The sequence below is a fragment of the Lates calcarifer genome, unplaced genomic scaffold (assembly GCF_001640805.2).
Source record: "Lates calcarifer isolate ASB-BC8 unplaced genomic scaffold, TLL_Latcal_v3 _unitig_1690_quiver_535, whole genome shotgun sequence".
Lineage (NCBI taxonomy): Eukaryota > Metazoa > Chordata > Actinopteri > Centropomidae > Lates > Lates calcarifer.
In genome coordinates, this window is record NW_026115692.1 from 1 (window position 1) to 20,345 (window position 20,345).

General features: G+C 40.0%; 1 protein-coding gene and 1 long non-coding RNA gene across 53 annotated transcripts in view; one reads left to right on the forward strand and one right to left on the reverse strand.

Annotated features, from left to right (window-relative positions):
• Positions 1–3,627: 3,627 nt before the first annotated feature.
• The window catches only part of LOC108890123 (NACHT, LRR and PYD domains-containing protein 12), a 70,352-nt gene continuing 53,634 nt past the window's right edge, over positions 3,628–20,345 (reverse strand). For 6 of the 50 annotated variants that reach the window (XM_051067427.1, XM_051067443.1, XM_051067412.1 and 3 more), the window contains 16 exons: positions 18,684–18,860; positions 17,290–17,466; positions 16,475–16,651; positions 15,853–16,029; positions 15,231–15,407; positions 13,837–14,013; positions 13,186–13,362; positions 12,129–12,296; positions 10,441–10,617; positions 9,573–9,749; positions 8,179–8,355; positions 7,367–7,540; positions 6,843–7,016; positions 5,750–5,926; positions 4,993–5,166; positions 3,628–4,593 (listed from right to left, as the gene is read on the reverse strand). In XM_051067427.1, the coding sequence (XP_050923384.1) occupies positions 4,587–4,593; positions 4,993–5,166; positions 5,750–5,926; positions 6,843–7,016; positions 7,367–7,540; positions 8,179–8,355; positions 9,573–9,749; positions 10,441–10,617; positions 12,129–12,296; positions 13,186–13,362; positions 13,837–14,013; positions 15,231–15,407; positions 15,853–16,029; positions 16,475–16,651; positions 17,290–17,466; positions 18,684–18,860 (2,644 nt within the window). In that variant the 3' untranslated portion in view covers positions 3,628–4,586. Of the gene's footprint in view, positions 4,594–4,992; positions 5,167–5,749; positions 5,927–6,842; positions 7,017–7,366; positions 7,541–8,178; positions 8,356–9,572; positions 9,750–10,440; positions 10,618–12,128; positions 12,297–13,185; positions 13,363–13,836; positions 14,014–15,230; positions 15,408–15,852; positions 16,030–16,474; positions 16,652–17,289; positions 17,467–18,683; positions 18,861–19,101; positions 19,279–20,345 lie in introns of all 50 variants that reach the window. The other 44 variants (XM_051067460.1, XM_051067459.1, XM_051067417.1 and 41 more) reach the window with 42 other exon arrangements.
• On the forward strand, positions 4,991–18,640 carry LOC127139580 (uncharacterized). 3 transcript variants are annotated; one of them, XR_007809823.1, is made up of 3 exons: positions 4,991–5,063; positions 5,821–6,016; positions 17,557–18,640. It is a non-coding gene; the product is annotated as an uncharacterized LOC127139580 (long non-coding RNA). The 3 variants fall into 3 exon arrangements; XR_007809821.1 differs by lacking the exon at positions 17,557–18,640 and adding an exon at positions 16,742–17,241; XR_007809822.1 differs by lacking the exon at positions 17,557–18,640 and adding an exon at positions 14,104–15,224.

The following is a 20,345-nucleotide window of genomic DNA, read 5'->3' on the forward strand; positions in this document are numbered from 1 at the left end:
TTTTTTGACAATTTTTGACGCCTTACCATACTATGACATTTTTTGACCGTTTTTGACGCCGTACTATGACATTTTTTCACATTTTTTGACACCTTACTATACTATGACATTTTTTCACATCTTTTCACGCCTTACTGTAATATGAAATTTTTTGACCGTTTTTGATGCCTTACTATACTATGACATTTTTTGACTATTTTTGACGCCTTACTATACCATGACATTTTTTGACAATTTTTGATGCCTTATTATACCATGACATTTTTTGACCATTTTTGACGCCTTACTACACTATGACATTTTTTGAATATTTTTGACGCCTTACTATACCATGACATTTTTTGACCGTTTTTGACGCCTTACTATACTATGAAATTTTTTGACCATTTTTGACACCTTACTATACTATGACATTTTTTGACCGTTTTTGACGCCTTACTATACTATGACATTTTTTCACATCTTTTCACGCCTTACTATACTATGAAATTTTTTGACCATTTTTGACGCCTTACTATACTATGACATTTTTTGACCATTTTTGACACCTTACTATACTATGACATTTTTTGACCATTTTTGACACCTTACTATACTATGACATTTTTTCACATTTTTGACACCTTACTATACTATGACATTTTTTTACCTTTTTTGACACCTTATTATACTATGACATTTTTTGACGATTTTTGATGAGTAACATTGCCTGAACTGTCAATCTGCAGTTTAGACAATGACTGATGCAGAAATAAATTAACACTGACCATTTCTAAAACTCATTTCTTTTTTTTCTTTATGAGCTCAAGTATTTCCTTGGTTTAAGTTGAGTCTAGAGAGAAAAAAAAATGAACAACATCAGCAACTTTTAAATATCATCAAAATAAGACATCAATGTAAAAGCAGAGGGTCTCTAGGTATTGAAGTTCAAACTGTCAGAACATGGAAAAGTAAAAGACTCTCAATCCACAAAGAAACCAGTGTATCTTAAAGAAGCAGTGTGAATGTGATTATTAGTTTTAGGTAAATACCTGTATATATGTATATCATATTCCATTTAGAAACAACTTTGGTTCAAGAATAATATGTTGAGGTAAAAAGCTTCTATCTGTGAGTTTTCTAGGGGAAATCATGACTGTTTAAAGATGAAACATGAACCACAGTCAAAGTGAGATGAGATAATAACTGACGCAGACTGAAAAGAACAGAAGAAAAAGAAGAAAAACACTGACCTTGTGTAAATCTTCATGTTTGTTTCTTCTGTCTGTAATTTGCTGGTTCAGGTTTGAGATCTGTTATGAAATATTAGAAACAAACAATATAAAACTACAACTTTTAAAACCATGAAAATAAAAGCACAGAGGGTTTCTGGGTATTAAATTTCAAACATCAAAAATGGAAAAGTAAAAAACACTAAGAAACCAGTGGGTGGACAAACTGGTCTTGAACTAATCAGAACTAATTCAAGAAAATTTATTTTGTGCTTTCATTTGCATTTTGTTTTTACAGTTTGCACTAAATTTGGTTGGAAAAAGCCAAAATGAAGATATGAGAAGCTTTTCAAAATTTACCACATTTGAAGATTACACCAGTTTGTAGTCGGGGTTGTGTTTCAGATGACACTGTCTGTGAGTTTCGAAAATCTCCATCAAACAGCGATATTTTAGCCATAAATTCTGTTTCATTTCAGTAAATATTTGGATGATCCAACATCTAAGCAAAGATTAAAGATGAGAGAAAAAGTAGAGAAACTGAAAACAGATGTGACGACCGCTCAGATTTATCATCTTCCACCTGCAGCAGCTACAACAGAAACTGCTGCTACAAACTGATGCTCCAGTGTTGATCATCTCATGATGTCAGAAATAATAATCCATCAGATGGACCAAAGCAGCACTTTTTAATATTTTAGCTACATGTTGCTGCTGATACTATTATACTTGTAATGGAGTATTTTTACTTTGAGTAAACTGGATACTCCACTCCACTTCCACCACTGCGAACTGAGAACTTAGTGTGTAAAGGTCTTTTCATAAACAGCATGACGAGAATAAACCAGACATTGAACGCAGTGCAATGATGCAACCTTTCCATTAAACTAATCGCCGATGATGGGGAGCTGTTTTTTCTTTTATGAAATATGCAGGGAAAAAAGAATATTTTGGGGACATCCTGTCTTGAGAAGTAGGCAAGGACGCTTCACTGATTGGTTACTCTTAGAGCTGCACACTTGAAGAGGCTGAGGACACTGAACAATACTGAACTCTGAATTACATCTGAGATACGTTAGTTGTGTATCTGTAAAACAGCCTGTGATCTGTCCAGTGATTCTTTCTGACTACAGTCATTAAAGTCACAAACACACTGAACTTGTTGTTTGTGGAATGCTTTATTTAATAAGATTAATTATCAGTTCATTTGATATAGGCTCCAGCAGCATATGGTCCAGATGTCATAGTATAGTAAGGCATCAAAAAATTCACACACCAGAAAGGTGAAAACAGAAATAAAACTGGAGCTCAAAGTCAAACAGTCAGTCATCAATAACGTCAAGGGTGATCTACAAAGAACATCAGCTCCTCTGTTGACCCATGGCTCAAAACCCAGCCTGTGGAAAGAATCTGGACTAAACTGGTCCAAACCAGCAGAGTTAGCTCAGCTCGTCACTCACTAAACTTCTACTAAGAATGTAGAGCTGAAGGAAACTGGACTTCTGTTTCTTGAAGGTGTTTCCCCTCCATCCAAAAGGCCTCATTACTTCTAAAAGCTGGAGTCCCAGGTGTTTGATCTTTGGAGGGGTCGTCACCTTGGAGGACCAAGGTGAAACGTCTTCAAGAAATCTAAAAGAAATCCAGTTCCTCTCACCTCTGCTACTTCAGACAAGAATGGGAGGCAGAGTCTTCAGCTATCAGACTCCTGGACTCTGGAACCTTCCGCCAGTTCAGGTCCAGGAGGCAGAAACTTCCCTCAGACCTGAACCTGAACCTCGTTATGCTGCTACAGACCTGGACTACCACAGGAACTCCTTTTATAAGGCAGATGATGAAAACTTCACTTGAACTTAGATCCAGATCAAATGGAGGACTTGATAGTGGACTCATGTTTGGTTTCAGGTTTTTGAACCCAGAAGCAGGAAATCAGTGTCTGACATCATCTGTCTCCATGGAAACCAGTCCAGGTTGTTGTTCTGAAACAGAAGACAAACATGTTCAGGTGTTTGAGACTCTGGATCATGTCGGTGTGTTTTGGTTCTTACAGGATCATGATGATCTGTGTCTGGATGTGGATCTCAGGTCCAGGAACAACAGGAGCTCAGCACGGCAGGATAACTCACCTCTGAGAAACTCCTCAAATCAAGTTCAGACTTGGTTTTTCTACTCACCACAGATGAAGCAGTCGTCTCTCAGCACAGGTCACATGATCCCTCTGACAGGAGAAGTTCAGGTTCAGGAACCAGCAGCCGTGTTGTGTTCAAACTGACACCCAGTGCAGGAAGAATGAACACTCTGCTGCCTTCAGAGGACTGTAGGAAATATCTGAACTACAACCTGGAAACATTTTCAGCAGCTGCAGTTTAAAACAAAGTGTTTCTGACTGAGATCAAATCAAAGCCGTCAGACTCAAAAATGAAGTTATACTTTATTTAAAGGTCAAACATCTCTGAACAAAGAATCAGTGTCAGAGACAGAAGTACAGTCTGAGGACGGACGGACCGATAGGACAGGATCGATTCTTTCACTCACCAGCTACTTATTTATTATTGATTCCTTAAAAAATATATTGGAAGGAAAAATCTCACATGTACAGAAATAAAGTGACGTGAACACCAGTCAAAAATTAATAGTTTTTCTTCTTGTAGAAAAAGCAGAACATTTTCAGTTTCAGCATTAGCCATCACATAGAATACACACCATCATACAGACTGGCTGAAAGCATCTTCACATTTAATGTAACAGCTTGATACGGCAACTAAACTTTAAAGATGAAAAACTCTCTGAGTTAAAACTGCAGAGAAGATGATGGTGAGTCATAAAACACCTTTACTATATATTGAATGGTTCTGTACAAAAGAAAGCTGAACATGTTAGATCCCTCACACACACCACTCTCAGTCTGAGCTGCTCTGCTCTGGTTGTTGATTCAGGATCATGACAGTCAGCTGGAATATACAAGAAGTCTTTCATGCTTCACAGCGTACAAACACAGACACAGAGGAACTGAATGTTCTGTGTATTTACTCTGTAAGACTCTCTGATATCTGCTGTTATCTGCTTGTTGTACTACTGTATGTTATACATGTAATATGCTCCTGTGGGAGGCTGTGTGCTACGTATACTGTATATATTAATCAGTCAGTCAGTAAAGAACAGGAAGTACACAGGGACAACTTGAAGGAAAAACTAATGTAGAGTGTTGGTACGATGTTGTTCAGATCAGCTTCACTGCTCCTCTCTGAACTCCACTGCAGGGATGATGGTGGACTGGACTCTGTGTCTGACAGTGGAGCTGTTCTCAGATCAGTTCAGACTTGTTATCTCCCACTAACATGGACCAGTCACAGACTCTCACCTTGATGACTCAGCACTTTATTTCCTGTTGAAATGAGACAACAAACAGTGTCAGATCAGATCTGCTGCTTCCACAGTTTGATGAATGAGGACCACTGTCTCTATACATGCTGTGAGGCTGTCAGCTGGAATCCAGCTTTATTTCCTCAACACATCAACACAACAACAACAGTCGTCTTCACATCAACTCAAACACATCATCACAACCAGCTTCTGGCTGATCTGATTGGCTGACTGTTCTCTGTCTCTCTGTCTTTCTGTCCAATCCTGAAGCCTGTCACCATTCTCCTCTCACAGCTTCACTGAGGAAAGCAGCCACTGAGAAGGTCCCAGCTTTACAGGAAACACTGGATCTCTGCTCTGATACTAACTGTGTTTAGGACAATACTGATGGAAGCAGCATGGACTGACTCCAGATACTGACCTCAGAGTCTCCAGTCTGTAGTCTGGACTCTGCAGAAAACCACACAGCTCCTTCACTCCTGAATCCTTCAGGTCGTTTCTGCTCAGGTCCAGTTCTCTCAGATGGGAGGGGTTGGACTTCAGAGCTGAGACCAGAGAAGAACAGCTGATCTCTGACAAACTGCAGAGACTCAACCTGAATAAAGAAAAAAAGCTGTTGATCAAATCATTGATAATCAATCAGATCTGTCCTAATCAATGATGTTTAGTCTAAAATGAGTAAAGGGACTTTGTCCTTCTGTTATTGATCATCATCATGTCAGTATTTATTCATATTTCAAATAGAAATCTCCAGTTGTTCCTTAATGATACAGATCCAGTATCAGTGTGAACAGGACTGATGAGGGTCTGGATCAGACAAAGAGAATCATCTCTACAGCTGCTCACTGACTTCACTCACAATCACAGTTCACCTCTCTTCACTCTGTCAGTCTGTTTAACCTCTGGTTACTTTATCATGATTATTTTATGACTCACTGTGGATCTGTCACATTGTTTCTCTGTAAATGATCGATTTCTAATCAAACACTGATCAGTTTAAACAGTTTGAAGATGTTGTGTTGAATGTTGATTGAAGTGCTGGAAGAAGTTGGTCTGGAGTCCTGATTAAGATCCTCAGTGTGGATCAGTATAATATGAGCCTGATGTCTGCAGGTTAGAGTCAACACAACTTTCACATCAGATTCATCTCAGCACAGAAAGAAAATATGGAGTCTGACCTCAGAGTCTCCAGTCTACAGTCTGGACTCTGCAGAAAACCACACAGCTTCTTCACTCCTGAATCCTTCAGGTCCCAGTTTTCACTCAGGTCCAGTTCTCTCAGATGGGAGGGGTTGGACTTCAGAGCTGAGACCAGAGAAGAACAGCTGATCTCTGACAAACTGCAGCGACTCAACCTGAATAAAGAATAAAAGATGTGAGTTTAGGAGACAAAGTTCCTGCTTGAAACCATTCAGTGTTTCATCATCTGTTCAGAGCTGAAGAAGGTTTAGAATGAACAAGTTTAGAAACTGGAAACTCCAAACAATTAATATTAATATTAATATTAATATTAATATTAATATTAATATTAATATTAATATTAATATTAATTTATCTTACTCATTTCTGATAGCCATAGCAAATAAACCGTTATATCTACTAATGCACAGCAGTTGTATATTTTTGGTTTCCTGTAATGGTGGTGTATTATACTGGTATAGTGAAGTGGGATGAGGACAATGTGTACTTGGGCAGTGATGTGAGGGCAGAAGTAAACAGACACAACTATCCAACAGACTAAACTACCCAGTCACCAGGAAGACTGCAGTAGATAAACCGTTATCCACTGTTGATCAAAGACGATGGTGTAAGTACCAGAATGATCTGTGTCCACATTTCCTTTGAAAATAAACCCTGGAATCCACAAGTCAGCCTCAGTCTCCTTTGATAAGCTATGACAATATGAAGGAGGAGATGGTTTAAACTAATGTTACAGACATAAATTGTTTCTAATATTTTCCTTGTTCAAAAATACATTTTCCAGTGATTTTTATTTCTGCATTTTCCTCCAGTGATGAAATAAATCCATGTCAAACACAGTTTAACTTTGAAGTCAAGTTCTTCAGTTAAATACTGATTCTCCAGTTCAGAGAAAGAGCTGAGAACTCATCTACAGTCAGTTGTCAGTTTATTAGGTACACCTAGATCAAACTAAAGCTGTATAAAACAACAGGCCTGAGATAAATCCTCCTTCATGAGGATTCTAATGTTCAGTTTTTATTCAATCTGTTTCAGAGGATGTTGAAAAAGAAAGAAAATATGGAGTCTGACCTCAGAGTCTCCAGTCTACAGTCTGGACTCTGTAGAAAACCACACAGCTCCTCCACTCCTGAATCATACAGGTTGTTGAGACTCAGGTCCAGGTCTCTCAGATGGGAGGGGTTGGACTTCAGAGCTGAGACCAGAGAAGAACAGCTGATCTCTGACAACCTGCAGTTCTTCAACCTGAATAAAGAATAAAAGATGTGAGTTTAGGAGACAAAGTTCCTGCTTGACTTTATAGTCATGTTGAAACAAGAAAATACTGAAGATATATTTGTTCATGTCAGAGTGGAAAAAATCTGATGGGATTTAAACAGTGAAGAAATTTTCTTGTTCTATTAACGTTTGAAATCTGTAGCTCAGCATTTCTCTGCCTCAGTCACTGGACTAAACCAGTGAAGAAGAAAACAGACTTTACCATTAAGATCCTCAGTGTGGATCAGTATAATATGAGCCTGATGTCTGCAGGTTAGAGTCAACACAACTTTCACATCAGATTCATCTCAGCACAGAAAGAAAATATGGAGTCTGACCTCAGAGTCTCCAGTCTACAGTCTGGACTCTGTAGAAAACCACGCAGCTCCTTCACTCCTGAATCCTTCAGGTTGTTCTCACTCAGGTCCAGGTCTCTCAGACGGGAGGGGTTGGACTTCAGAGCTGAGCCCAGAGAAGAACAGCTGATCTTTGACAAACTGCAGTTCTTCAACCTGAATAAAGAATAAAAGATGTGAGTTTAGGAGACAAAGTTCCTGCTTGAAACCATTCAGTGTTTCATCATCTGTTCAGAGCTGAAGAAGGTTTAGAATGAACAAGTTTAGAAAGTGGAAACTCCAAACACCTGAACCAACAGGATGCAGGTTAAAAACAGTCAGAGACACAAAGAGAAAAACAGCTCATTAATATTAATGACAACATGCTGCTGCTTCAATAAAAACATAAAATCTCCAACGTTGTCACTTCCTGCAGTGGTGACCACATTTAACAAACATGGTGAGTTTGGTCTGAATCTCTCAGTCAGTTTCTCTTTAGTCTCATCACTTTAACAAGAAATAAAACAAGAAAATACTGAAGACATACACTATATTGACAAAAGTATTCGTTCGTCTGCCTTCACACGCATATGAACTTGAGTGACATCCCATTCTTAATCCATAGGGTTTAGTATGATGTTGGCCCACCCTTTGCAGCCATAACAGCTTCAACTCTTCTGGGAAGGTTTTCCACAAGATTTAGGAGTGAGTTTATGGGAGTTTTTGACCATTCTTCATTGATGTTGGATGAGAAGGCCTGACACAACTTTCACATCAGATTCATCTCAGCACAGAAATAAAATATGGAGTCTGACCTCAGAGTCTCCAGTCTACAGTCTGGACTCTGCAGAAAACCACACAGGTCCTTCACTCCTGAATCCTGCAGCTTCCAGTTGTGACTCAGGTCCAGGTCTCTCAGATGGGAGGGGTTGGACTTCAGAGCTGAGACCAGAGAAGAACAGCTGATCTCTGACAAACTGCAGTGACTCAACCTGAATAAAGAATAAAAGATGTGAGTTTAGGAGACAAAGTTCCTGCTTGAAACCATTCAGTGTTTCATCATCTGTTCAGAGCTGAAGAAGGTTTAGAATGAACAAGTTTAGAAAGTGGAAACTCCAAACACCTGAACCAACAGGATGCAGGTTAAAAACAGTCAGAGACACAAAGAGAAAAACAGCTCTCATTAACTTCAGTCAGTAGAAACATCACAGATCATAAAACAAACTCTGAATAAATCTTTCTTTCTGTCTTAGTTTGAAATATTTAATTTATTTGTAGAAATATAAGATGAAGATTCAATTCTTCCAAAGTAAAGAGTGAATTACAAAGTGAAGGATTTTTAATGTGACATTAAACCTGTTTTAAATCTGAAGCTCAACAAGATCCTCAGTGTGGATCAGCATCAAATCTCTGAGGTCAGATCCTCTTCAAAATGTCCAACATTCAAACTAAGACTGAACAGTTTGGAAGAAATGTTTCAAAGTGTTGACTGAGGTTTAAAATCAGAGACTGAATCTTTGTTGGAGCAGTTGAATGTTTTCAGTGTGAACAAAGTTTGTGTTCAGAGTTTAGAAAACTGTGTCCCACAGTTAGTGTAATTTTGTGAAAGAGACAGTCCAACATTGAGAGGCAGCTGACTCAGTGACTGGTCGGCTGTGTGGAGCAGAGAAAGGAGCCAGGGTTTGAACTTCTCTCTCTGCTCTGGTTTCACTTGTTCAAAGATTTCTGTCACTGTTCATGTCAACAGCTGAGTGGAACACTATGAATGTCTTCAGGAGAGACTGTGGGAAAATGTCGTCTCCATATTTAAACCATGATCACGTCTCCTCTCTCTGACAGCAGGCTTTTCACTCGGCCTTTGACTGTGGCTGTTTGGAGCAGCTATCAACACTTTCTCCTTCAGACCTGCTCAGAAAACATGTTGTTGGAAAACACGTCCTGATCTCAGTGAGACTTTCTGAAGAAAACCAGCTCAACTCACTCAAACTGCTCACACTGGAAATGTCCACTGAGTCAAACTCAAATGTCATTTTCAAAAGTTTAAAACCTGTTTTCAAATCAGAGTCAACACTTTGAAAACTTCCTTTCAACCACTGAACAGTTTTAAAGGAGATTTTACCTCAGAAATATAAACCTGTCTGCAGGTTAGAGTCAACACAACTTTCACATCAGATTCATCTCAGCACAGAAAGAAAATATGGAGTCTGACCTCAGAGTCTCCAGTCTACAGTCTGGACTCTGCAGAAAACCACGCAGCTCCTTCACTCCTGAATCATACAGGTTGTGGTTGTGACTCAGGTCCAGTTCTCTCAGATGGGAGGGGTTGGACCTCAGAGCTGAGACCAGAGAAGAACAGCTGATCTCTGACAAACTGCAGTTCATCAACCTGAATAAAGAATAAAAGATGTGAGTTTAGGAGACAAAGTTCCTGCTTGAAACCATTCAGTGTTTCATCATCTGTTCAGAGCTGAAGAAGGTTTAGAATGAACAAGTTTAGAAAGTGGAAACTCCAAACACCTGAACCAACAGGATGCAGGTTAAAAACAGTCTAACTTTGAAGTCAAGTTCTTCAGTTAAATACTGATTCTCCAGTTCAGAGAAAGAGCTGCTGACTCACACTGATTAAACTCATCTACAGTCAGTTGTCAGTTTATTAGGTACACCTAGATCAAACTAAAGCTGTATAAAACAACAGGCCTGAGATAAATCCTCCTTCATGAGGATTCTAATGTTCAGTTTTTATTCAATCTGTTTCAGAGGATGTTGATTTATTTTAATGATCATTTCACATCAGATTCATCACGTCCTGATCTCAGTGAGACTTTCTGAAGAAAACCAGCTCAACTCACTCAAACTGCTCACACTGGAAATGTCCACTGAGTCAAACTCAAATGTCATTTTCAAAAGTTTAAAACCTGTTTTCAAATCAGAGTCAACACTTTGAAAACTTCCTTTCAACCACTGAACAGTTTTAAAGGAGATTTTACCTCAGAAATATAAACCTGTCTGCAGGTTAGAGTCAACACAACTTTCACATCAGATTCATCTCAGCACAGAAAGAAAATATGGAGTCTGACCTCAGAGTCTCCAGTCTACAGTCTGGACTCTGCAGAAAACCACACAGCTCCTTCACTCCTGAATCCTGCAGGTTGGAGTTGTGACTCAGGTCCAGGTCTCTCAGATGGGAGGGGTTGGACTTCAGAGCTGAGACCAGAGAAGAAGAGCTGATCTCTGACAACCTGCTGGACTCCAACCTGAATAAAGAATAAAAGATGTGGATCAAATCATTGATAATCAATCAGATCTGTCCTAATCAATGATGTTTCCTCTAAAATGAGTAGAGGGACTTTGTCCTTCTGTTATTGTGGATCATCATAATGTCAGCCTTCTACAGACATCATCCAAATGTCAGCTCAACATTCAGACACCTGTTCATGTCAACACTGATCAGCCTCTGAAGTATCAGCTCAGCCAGGACCTCAGCAGCAGCAGTAAGGAGAGATAAACCCCGACTGCTGCCACACATCAGCCTCCTCACCTTGTTCTTGTAAACAGAGACAATATTGGCATCTCTCCATCACTGTGGGATGTTTTCATCAGCTTAGATGTTGGTGATGTGTTGGTGCAAAGTTCTTGTACAGAGGAACCCTCCCTGCTTTAGCAGTTTAGCAGGTATTTTATCAGAACCAGGAGACTTCTTGTTCTTGACAGAACAAACAGCTGAAGAACATTGGTGTCTCAATGAGGCACTGGGGTCACAACTCAGCATAAGCATTAGTTTATAATAAGTGTGACATCAGTGTACAAGTCGCTGTTAAAGTGTAAGAAAAGCTCCAACAGGCGTCATCTCAGTAAATCATAGATGGACGATGCTGATCCTAAACGTCTGAAAGTCAGACCAAATGATCTGCCTTTTATTATGCCTGCTATCTGCCAACTGTAGCTTTGCTGGCAGGAGAGCCAAGCCCTAGTCCTCTCCTCCAGTATCCATATATAACTGTATAACCATGACCCCCACCCCCACCCCCAGGCTGTCACAGTATGACAGTTTGTGTGTGCTTTGACAGTTCATGTAAGTACAAACATCAACATATTAGATTCAGTTGTGGATTAATGATATAAGATCTTAAACAGTGAACTGACCTCAGAGTCTCCAGTCTACAGTCTGGACTCTGCAGAAAACCACGCAGCTCCTCCACTCCTGAATCATACAGGTTGTGGTTGTGACTCAGGTCCAGTTCTCTCAGATGGGAGGGGTTGGACTTCAGAGCTGAGACCAGAGAAGAACAGCTGATCTCTGACAACCTGCAGTTCTCCAACCTGAATAAGGAATAAAAGATGTGAGTTTAGGAGACAAAGTTCCTGCTTGAAACCATTCAGTGTTTCATCATCTGTTCAGAGCTGAAGAAGGTTTAGAATGAACAAGTTTAGAAAGTGGAAACTCCAAACACCTGAACCAACAGGATGCAGGTTAAAAACAGTTTAACTTTGAAGTCAAGTTCTTCAGTTAAATACTGATTCTCCAGTTCAGAGAAAGAGCTGCTGACTCACACTGATTAAACTCATCTACAGTCAGTTGTCAGTTTATTAGGTACACCTAGATCAAACTAAAGCTGTATAAAACAACAGGCCTGAGATAAATCCTCCTTCATGAGGATTCTAATGTTCAGTTTTTATTCAATCTGTTTCAGAGGATGTTGATTTATTTTAATGATCATTTCACTTCAGATTCATCTCAGCACAGAAAGAAAATATGGAGTCTGACCTCAGAGTCTCCAGTCTACAGTCTGGAAAACCACACAGCTCCTTCACTCCTGAATCCTGCAGGTTGGAGTTGTGACTCAGGTCCAGGTCTCTCAGATGGGAGGGGTTGGACTTCAGAGCTGAGCCCAGAGAAGAAGAGCTGATCTCTGACAAACTGCAGGACTCCAACCTGAATAAAGAATAAAAGATGTCGATCAAATCATTGATAATCAATCAGATCTGTCCTAATCAATGATGTTTCCTCTAAAATGAGTAGAGGGACTTTGTCCTTCTGTTATTGTGGATCATCATAATGTCAGCCTTCTACAGACATCATCCAAATGTCAGCTCAACATTCAGACACCTGTTCATGTCAACACTGATCAGCCTCTGAAGTATCAGCTCAGCCAGGACCTCAGCAGCAGCAGTAAGGAGAGATAAACCCCGACTGCTGCCACACATCAGCCTCCTCACCCTGTTCTTGTAAACAGAGACAATATTGGCATCTCTCCATCACTGTGGGATGTTTTCATCAGCTTAGATGTTGGTGATGTGTTGGTGCAAAGTTCTTGTACAGAGGAACCCTCCCTGCTTTAGCAGTTTAGCAGGTATTTTATCAGAACCAGGAGACTTCTTGTTCTTGACAGAACAAACAGCTGAAGAACATTGGTGTCTCAATGAGGCACTGGGGTCACAACTCAGCATAAGCATTAGTTTATAATAAGTGTGACATCAGTGTACAAGTCGCTGTTAAAGTGTAAGAAAAGCTCCAACAGGCGTCATCTCAGTAAATCATAGATGGACGATGCTGATCCTAAACGTCTGAAAGTCAGACCAAATGATCTGCCTTTTATTATGCCTGCTATCTGCCAACTGTAGCTTTGCTGGCAGGAGAGCCAAGCCCTAGTCCTCTCCTCCAGTATCCATATATAACTGTATAACCATGACCCCCACCCCCACCCCCAGGCTGTCACAGTATGACAGTTTGTGTGTGCTTTGACAGTTCATGTAAGTACAAACATCAACATATTAGATTCAGTTGTGGATTAATGATATAAGATCTTAAACAGTGAACTGACCTCAGAGTCTCCAGTCTACAGTCTGGACTCTGCAGAAAACCACGCAGCTCCTCCACTCCTGAATCATACAGGTTGTGGTTGTGACTCAGGTCCAGTTCTCTCAGATGGGAGGGGTTGGACTTCAGAGCTGAGACCAGAGAAGAACAGCTGATCTCTGACAAACTGCAGGACTCCAACCTGAATAAGGAATAAAAGATGTGAGTTTAGGAGACAAAGTTCCTGCTTGAAACCATTCAGTGTTTCATCATCTGTTCAGAGCTGAAGAAGGTTTAGAATGAACAAGTTTAGAAACTGGAAACTCCAAACACCTGAACCAACAGGATGCAGGTTAAAATCAGTCAGAGACACAAAGAGAAAAACAGCTCTCATTAACCTACAACATTTCTTTCAGGAACAGTTCAGTCATTAAATCAACAGAGAAAGAGCTGCTGACTCACACTGATTAAACTCATCTACAGTCAGTTGTCAGTTTATTAGGTACACCTAGATCAAACTAAAGCTGTATAAAACAACAGGCCTGAGATAAATCCTCCTTCATGAGGATTCTAATGTTCAGTTTTTATTCAATCTGTTTCAGAGGATGTTGATTTATTTTAATGATCATTTCACTTCAGATTCATCTCAACACAGAAAGAAAATATGGAGTCTGACCTCAGAGTCTCCAGTCTACAGTCTGGACTCTGCAGAAAACCACACAGCTCCTTCACTCCTGAATCCTGCAGGTACCAGTTGTTACTCAGGTCCAGGTCTCTCAGACGGGAGGGGTTGGACTTCAGAGCTGAGGCCAGAGAAGAACAGCTGATCTCTGACAAACTGCAGTTCTTCAACCTGAATAAAGAATCAAAGATGTGAGTTTAGGAGACAAAGTTCCTGCTTGAAACCATTCAGTGTTTCATCATCTGTTCAGAGCTGAAGAAGGTTTAGAATGAACAAGTTTAGAAAGTGGAAACTCCAAACACCTGAACCAACAGGATGCAGGTTAAAAACAGTCAGAGACACAAAGAGAAAAACAGCTCTCATTAACTTCAGTCAGTAGAAACATCACAGATCATAAAACAAACTCTGAATAAATCTTTCTTTCTGTCTTAGTTTGAAATATTTAATTTATTTGTAGAAATATAAGATGAAGATTCAATTCTTCCAAAGTAAAGAGTGAATTACAAAGTGAAGGATTTTTAATGTGACATTAAACCCGTTTTAAATCTGAAGCTCAACAAGATCCTCAGTGTGGATCAGCATCAAATCTCTGAGGTCAGATCCTCTTCAAAATGTCCAACATTCAAACTAAGACTGAACAGTTTGGAAGAAATGTTTCAAAGTGTTGACTGAGGTTTAAAATCAGAGACTGAATCTTTGTTGGAGCAGTTGAATGTTTTCAGTGTGAACAAAGTTTGTGTTCAGAGTTTAGAAAACTGTGTCCCACAGTTAGTGTAATTTTGTGAAAGAGACAGTCCAACATTGAGAGGCAGCTGACTCAGTGACTGGTCGGCTGTGTGGAGCAGAGAAAGGAGCCAGGGTTTGAACTTCTCTCTCTGCTCTGGTTTCACTTGTTCAAAGATTTCTGTCACTGTTCATGTCAACAGCTGAGTGGAACACTATGAATGTCTTCAGGAGAGACTGTGGGAAAATGTCGTCTCCATATTTAAACCATGATCACGTCTCCTCTCTCTGACAGCAGGCTTTTCACTCGGCCTTTGACTGTGGCTGTTTGGAGCAGCTATCAACACTTTCTCCTTCAGACCTGCTCAGAAAACATGTTGTTGGAAAACACGTCCTGATCTCAGTGAGACTTTCTGAAGAAAACCAGCTCAACTCACTCAAACTGCTCACACTGGAAATGTCCACTGAGTCAAACTCAAATGTCATTTTCAAAAGTTTAAAACCTGTTTTCAAATCAGAGTCAACACTTTGAAAACTTCCTTTCAACCACTGAACAGTTTTAAAGGAGATTTTACCTCAGAAATATAAACCTGTCTGCAGGTTAGAGTCAACACAACTTTCACATCAGATTCATCTCAGCACAGAAAGAAAATATGGAGTCTGACCTCAGAGTCTCCAGTCTACAGTCTGGACTCTGCAGAAAACCACGCAGCTCCTCCACTCCTGAATCATACAGGTTGTGGTTGTGACTCAGGTCCAGGTCTCTCAGATGGGAGGGGTTGGACTTCAGAGCTGAGACCAGAGAAGAACAGCTGATCTCTGACAAACTGCAGTTCTTCAACCTGAATAAGGAATAAAAGATGTGAGTTTAGGAGACAAAGTTCCTGCTTGAAACCATTCAGTGTTTCATCATCTGTTCAGAGCTGAAGAAGGTTTAGAATGAACAAGTTTAGAAAGTGGAAACTCCAAACACCTGAACCAACAGGATGCAGGTTAAAAACAGTTTAACTTTGAAGTCAAGTTCTTCAGTTAAATACTGATTCTCCAGTTCAGAGAAAGAGCTGCTGACTCACACTGATTAAACTCATCTACAGTCAGTTGTCAGTTTATTAGGTACACCTAGATCAAACTAAAGCTGTATAAAACAACAGGCCTGAGATAAATCCTCCTTCATGAGGATTCTAATGTTCAGTTTTTATTCAATCTGTTTCAGAGGATGATGATTTATTTTAATGATCATTTCACATCAGATTCATCTCAGCACAGAAATAAAATATGGAGTCTGACCTCAGAGTCTCCAGTCTACAGTCTGGACTCTGCAGAAAACCACACAGCTCCTCCACTCCTGAATCATACAGGTTGTGGTTGTGACTCAGGTTCAGTTCTCTCAGATGGGAGGGGTTGGACTTCAGAGCTGAGCCCAGAGAAGAACAGCTGATCTCTGACAAACTGCAGGACTCCAACCTGAATAAAGAATAAAAGATGTGAGTTTAGGAGACAAAGTTCCTGCTTGAAACCATTCAGTGTTTCATCATCTGTTCAGAGCTGAAGAAGGTTTAGAATGAACAAGTTTAGAAAGTGGAAACTCCAAACACCTGAACCAACAGGATGCAGGTTAAAAACAGTCTAACTTTGAAGTCAAGTTCTTCAGTTAAATACTGATTCTCCAGTTCAGAGAAAGAGCTGCTGACTCACACTGATTAAACTCATCTACAGTCAGTTGTCAGTTTATTAGGTACACCTAGATCAAACTAAAGCTGTATAAAACAACAGGCCTGAGATAAATCCTCCTTCATGAGGATTCTAATGTTCAGTTTTTATTCAATCTGTTTCAGAGGATGTTGATTTATTTTAATGATCATTTCACTTCAGATTCATCTCAGCACAGAAATAAAATATGGAGTCTGACCTCAGAGTCTCCAGTCTACAGTCTGGACTCTGCAGAAAACCACGCAGCTCCTCCACTCCTGAATCATACAGGTTGTGGTTGTGACTCAGGTCCAGTTCTCTCAGATGGGAGGGGTTGGACTTCAGAGCTGAGCCCAGAGAAGAACAGCTGATCTCTGACAAACTGCAGGACTCCAACCTGAATAAGGAATAAAAGATGTGAGTTTAGGAGACAAAGTTCCTGCTTGAATCCATTCAGTGTTTCATCATCTGTTCAGAGCTGAAGAAGGTTTAGAATGAACAAGTTTAGAAAGTGGAAACTCCAAACACCTGAACCAACAGGATGCAGGTTAAAAACAGTCAGAGACACAAAGAGAAAAACAGCTCATTAATATTAATGACAACATGCTGCTGCTTCAATAAAAACATAAAATCTCCAACGTTGTCACTTCCTGCAGTGGTGACCACATTTAACAAACATGGTGAGTTTGGTCTGAATCTCTCAGTCAGTTTCTCTTTAGTCTCATCACTTTAACAAGAAATAAAACAAGAAAATACTGAAGACATACACTATATTGACAAAAGCATTCGTTCGTCTGCCTTCACACGCATATGAACTTGAGTGACATCCCATTCTTAATCCATAGGGTTTAGTATGATGTTGGCCCACCCTTTGCAGCCATAACAGCTTCAACTCTTCTGGGAAGGTTTTCCACAAGATTTAGGAGTGAGTTTATGGGAGTTTTTGACCATTCTTCATTGATGTTGGATGAGAAGGCCTGACACAACTTTCACATCAGATTCATCTCAGCACAGAAATAAAATATGGAGTCTGACCTCAGAGTCTCCAGTCTACAGTCTGGACTCTGCAGAAAACCACACAGCTCCTTCACTCCTGAATCCTGCAGGTACCAGTTGTTACTCAGGTCCAGGTCTCTCAGACGGGAGGGGTTGGACTTCAGAGCTGAGACCAGAGAAGAACAGCTGATCTCTGACAAACTGCAGTTCTTCAACCTGAATAAAGAATCAAAGATGTGAGTTTAGGAGACAAAGTTCCTGCTTGAAACCATTCAGTGTTTCATCATCTGTTCAGAGCTGAAGAAGGTTTAGAATGAACAAGTTTAGAAAGTGGAAACTCCAAACACCTGAACCAACAGGATGCAGGTTAAAAACAGTCAGAGACACAAAGAGAAAAACAGCTCTCATTAACTTCAGTCAGTAGAAACATCACAGATCATAAAACAAACTCTGAATAAATCTTTCTTTCTGTCTTAGTTTGAAATATTTAATTTATTTGTAGAAATATAAGATGAAGATTCAATTCTTCCAAAGTAAAGAGTGAATTACAAAGTGAAGGATTTTTAATGTGACATTAAACCCGTTTTAAATCTGAAGCTCAACAAGATCCTCAGTGTGGATCAGCATCAAATCTCTGAGGTCAGATCCTCTTCAAAATGTCCAACATTCAAACTAAGACTGAACAGTTTGGAAGAAATGTTTCAAAGTGTTGACTGAGGTTTAAAATCAGAGACTGAATCTTTGTTGGAGCAGTTGAATGTTTTCAGTGTGAACAAAGTTTGTGTTCAGAGTTTAGAAAACTGTGTCCCACAGTTAGTGTAATTTTGTGAAAGAGACAGTCCAACATTGAGAGGCAGCTGACTCAGTGACTGGTCGGCTGTGTGGAGCAGAGAAAGGAGCCAGGGTTTGAACTTCTCTCTCTGCTCTGGTTTCACTTGTTCAAAGATTTCTGTCACTGTTCATGTCAACAGCTGAGTGGAACACTATGAATGTCTTCAGGAGAGACTGTGGGAAAATGTCGTCTCCATATTTAAACCATGATCACGTCTCCTCTCTCTGACAGCAGGCTTTTCACTCGGCCTTTGACTGTGGCTGTTTGGAGCAGCTATCAACACTTTCTCCTTCAGACCTGCTCAGAAAACATGTTGTTGGAAAACACGTCCTGATCTCAGTGAGACTTTCTGAAGAAAACCAGCTCAACTCACTCAAACTGCTCACACTGGAAATGTCCACTGAGTCAAACTCAAATGTCATTTTCAAAAGTTTAAAACCTGTTTTCAAATCAGAGTCAACACTTTGAAAACTTCCTTTCAACCACTGAACAGTTTTAAAGGAGATTTTACCTCAGAAATATAAACCTGTCTGCAGGTTAGAGTCAACACAACTTTCACATCAGATTCATCTCAGCACAGAAAGAAAATATGGAGTCTGACCTCAGAGTCTCCAGTCTACAGTCTGGACTCTGTAGAAAACCACACAGCTCCTTCACTCCTGAATCCTGCAGGTTGGAGTTGCCACTCAGGTCCAGTTTTCTCAGACGGGAGGGGTTGGACTTCAGAGCTGAGACCAGAGAAGAACAGCTGATCTCTGACAACCTGCAGTTCTTCAACCTGAATAAAGAATAAAAGATGTGAGTCTTGTTCCAGGATTTTATCAGCCTCAGTTTCCTCTCTAGTTTTCTGAACTGTAGGAAAGATGCCAGACAAATAAAGTTTGACTGATTGAATCATAAAGTATTTCACAAAAATGTTGAGACACTGAACATTCATCAACCAACTATTTCAAACTTCAGTCAATGATCTGAATCAAGTTTCTAGAAAAAACTCCAGCAGCTGCAGTCAGTGAACTGACCTCAGAGTCTCCAGTCTACAGTGTGGACTCTCCAGTCCAGCAGAGACCAGCTTCACTCCTGAATCCTTCAGGTCTTTGTTGTCACTCAGGTCCAGTTCAGTCAGATGGGAGGGGTTGGACTTCAGAGCTGAGGCCACGACTTCACAGTGAGTCTCTGTGAGTCCACAATCAGTAAATCTGTCAGGACACATATATGACAGAAAATGTTATTATGACAGAGGACACTTTATATCGACTTGAAGCATTTGATGACAGAGAGTTGGACGTGTCCTGTTCTGATGAACATCTGCTCTTCACATCACTGGTTCACTTCATCTTCTCTCACTGTGTTTGACATCAAACTAGAATTCTCATCACTCTCTCTCAGACCTGTAGAGGTTTCATCTTTGTTCTGCTTTAATCTTTCAGAGACAGAGAAACTGTGGAGACAGTCAGTCTCCCATAATGTCCACAGTCTGTCAGTGTGATCTGATCCTATGTCTGTCTCCACAAAGTTCACATGAGGACGTCTGGATTAGAAAAACTGTTTTACTCTCCACTATTTTTAATGTGACTCCAGGATCTTTTTACTGAGTTCAGCTCAGTCAACAATGACAGTTGGTAAAGATCATCTCTCTGCCTCCTGCTGCTGTTAGGTTCACCTTCATCAGCTGGAACATTTGGTACAAATGAATCAGCTGACAATATCAGAGCTGAACATCATTCAATATGAGGTTGAATTATTTTCTACATGTCAGAAAGACGTTTTCTATGTGTAGGAGAAACATCTGCAGCAGCAAGTGTCATGAAGCTGCTCATTAAGATTTATATTATAAAGTTTATCTTAATAGTTAGTAAATGTTGACCATGATGTCCTGCTGACGAGATTATTATCAACTGTCGCTGCATCACTCTAACTGTGTGTTCTTCCCTCAAGCACATTACTGCCCAGGCTGTGCTTCTCTCTCTCTCTCTGCTACTGTCTCTCACTGCAGGGTTCTGCCTCCAGAGCTGGAGAGTCTCCTGCTGCTCCCATGATCCAGCTCAACCCATGATGTTACAACATTTAGTTAACATTAGTGTTAGTTATAGAGTTAGTGCTACTAATGTTTCGCTGCTTGTCATTATTATTCCTTTAGCTGTAATAATAATTATTACTATTATTATTATTATTATTATTACTACTACTACTACTATTTACATTTTGACTTAGTCTGTGTATCTGTTGTCTTTCTCCTACCCCATTCCCCCACCCCCCTCTCTTT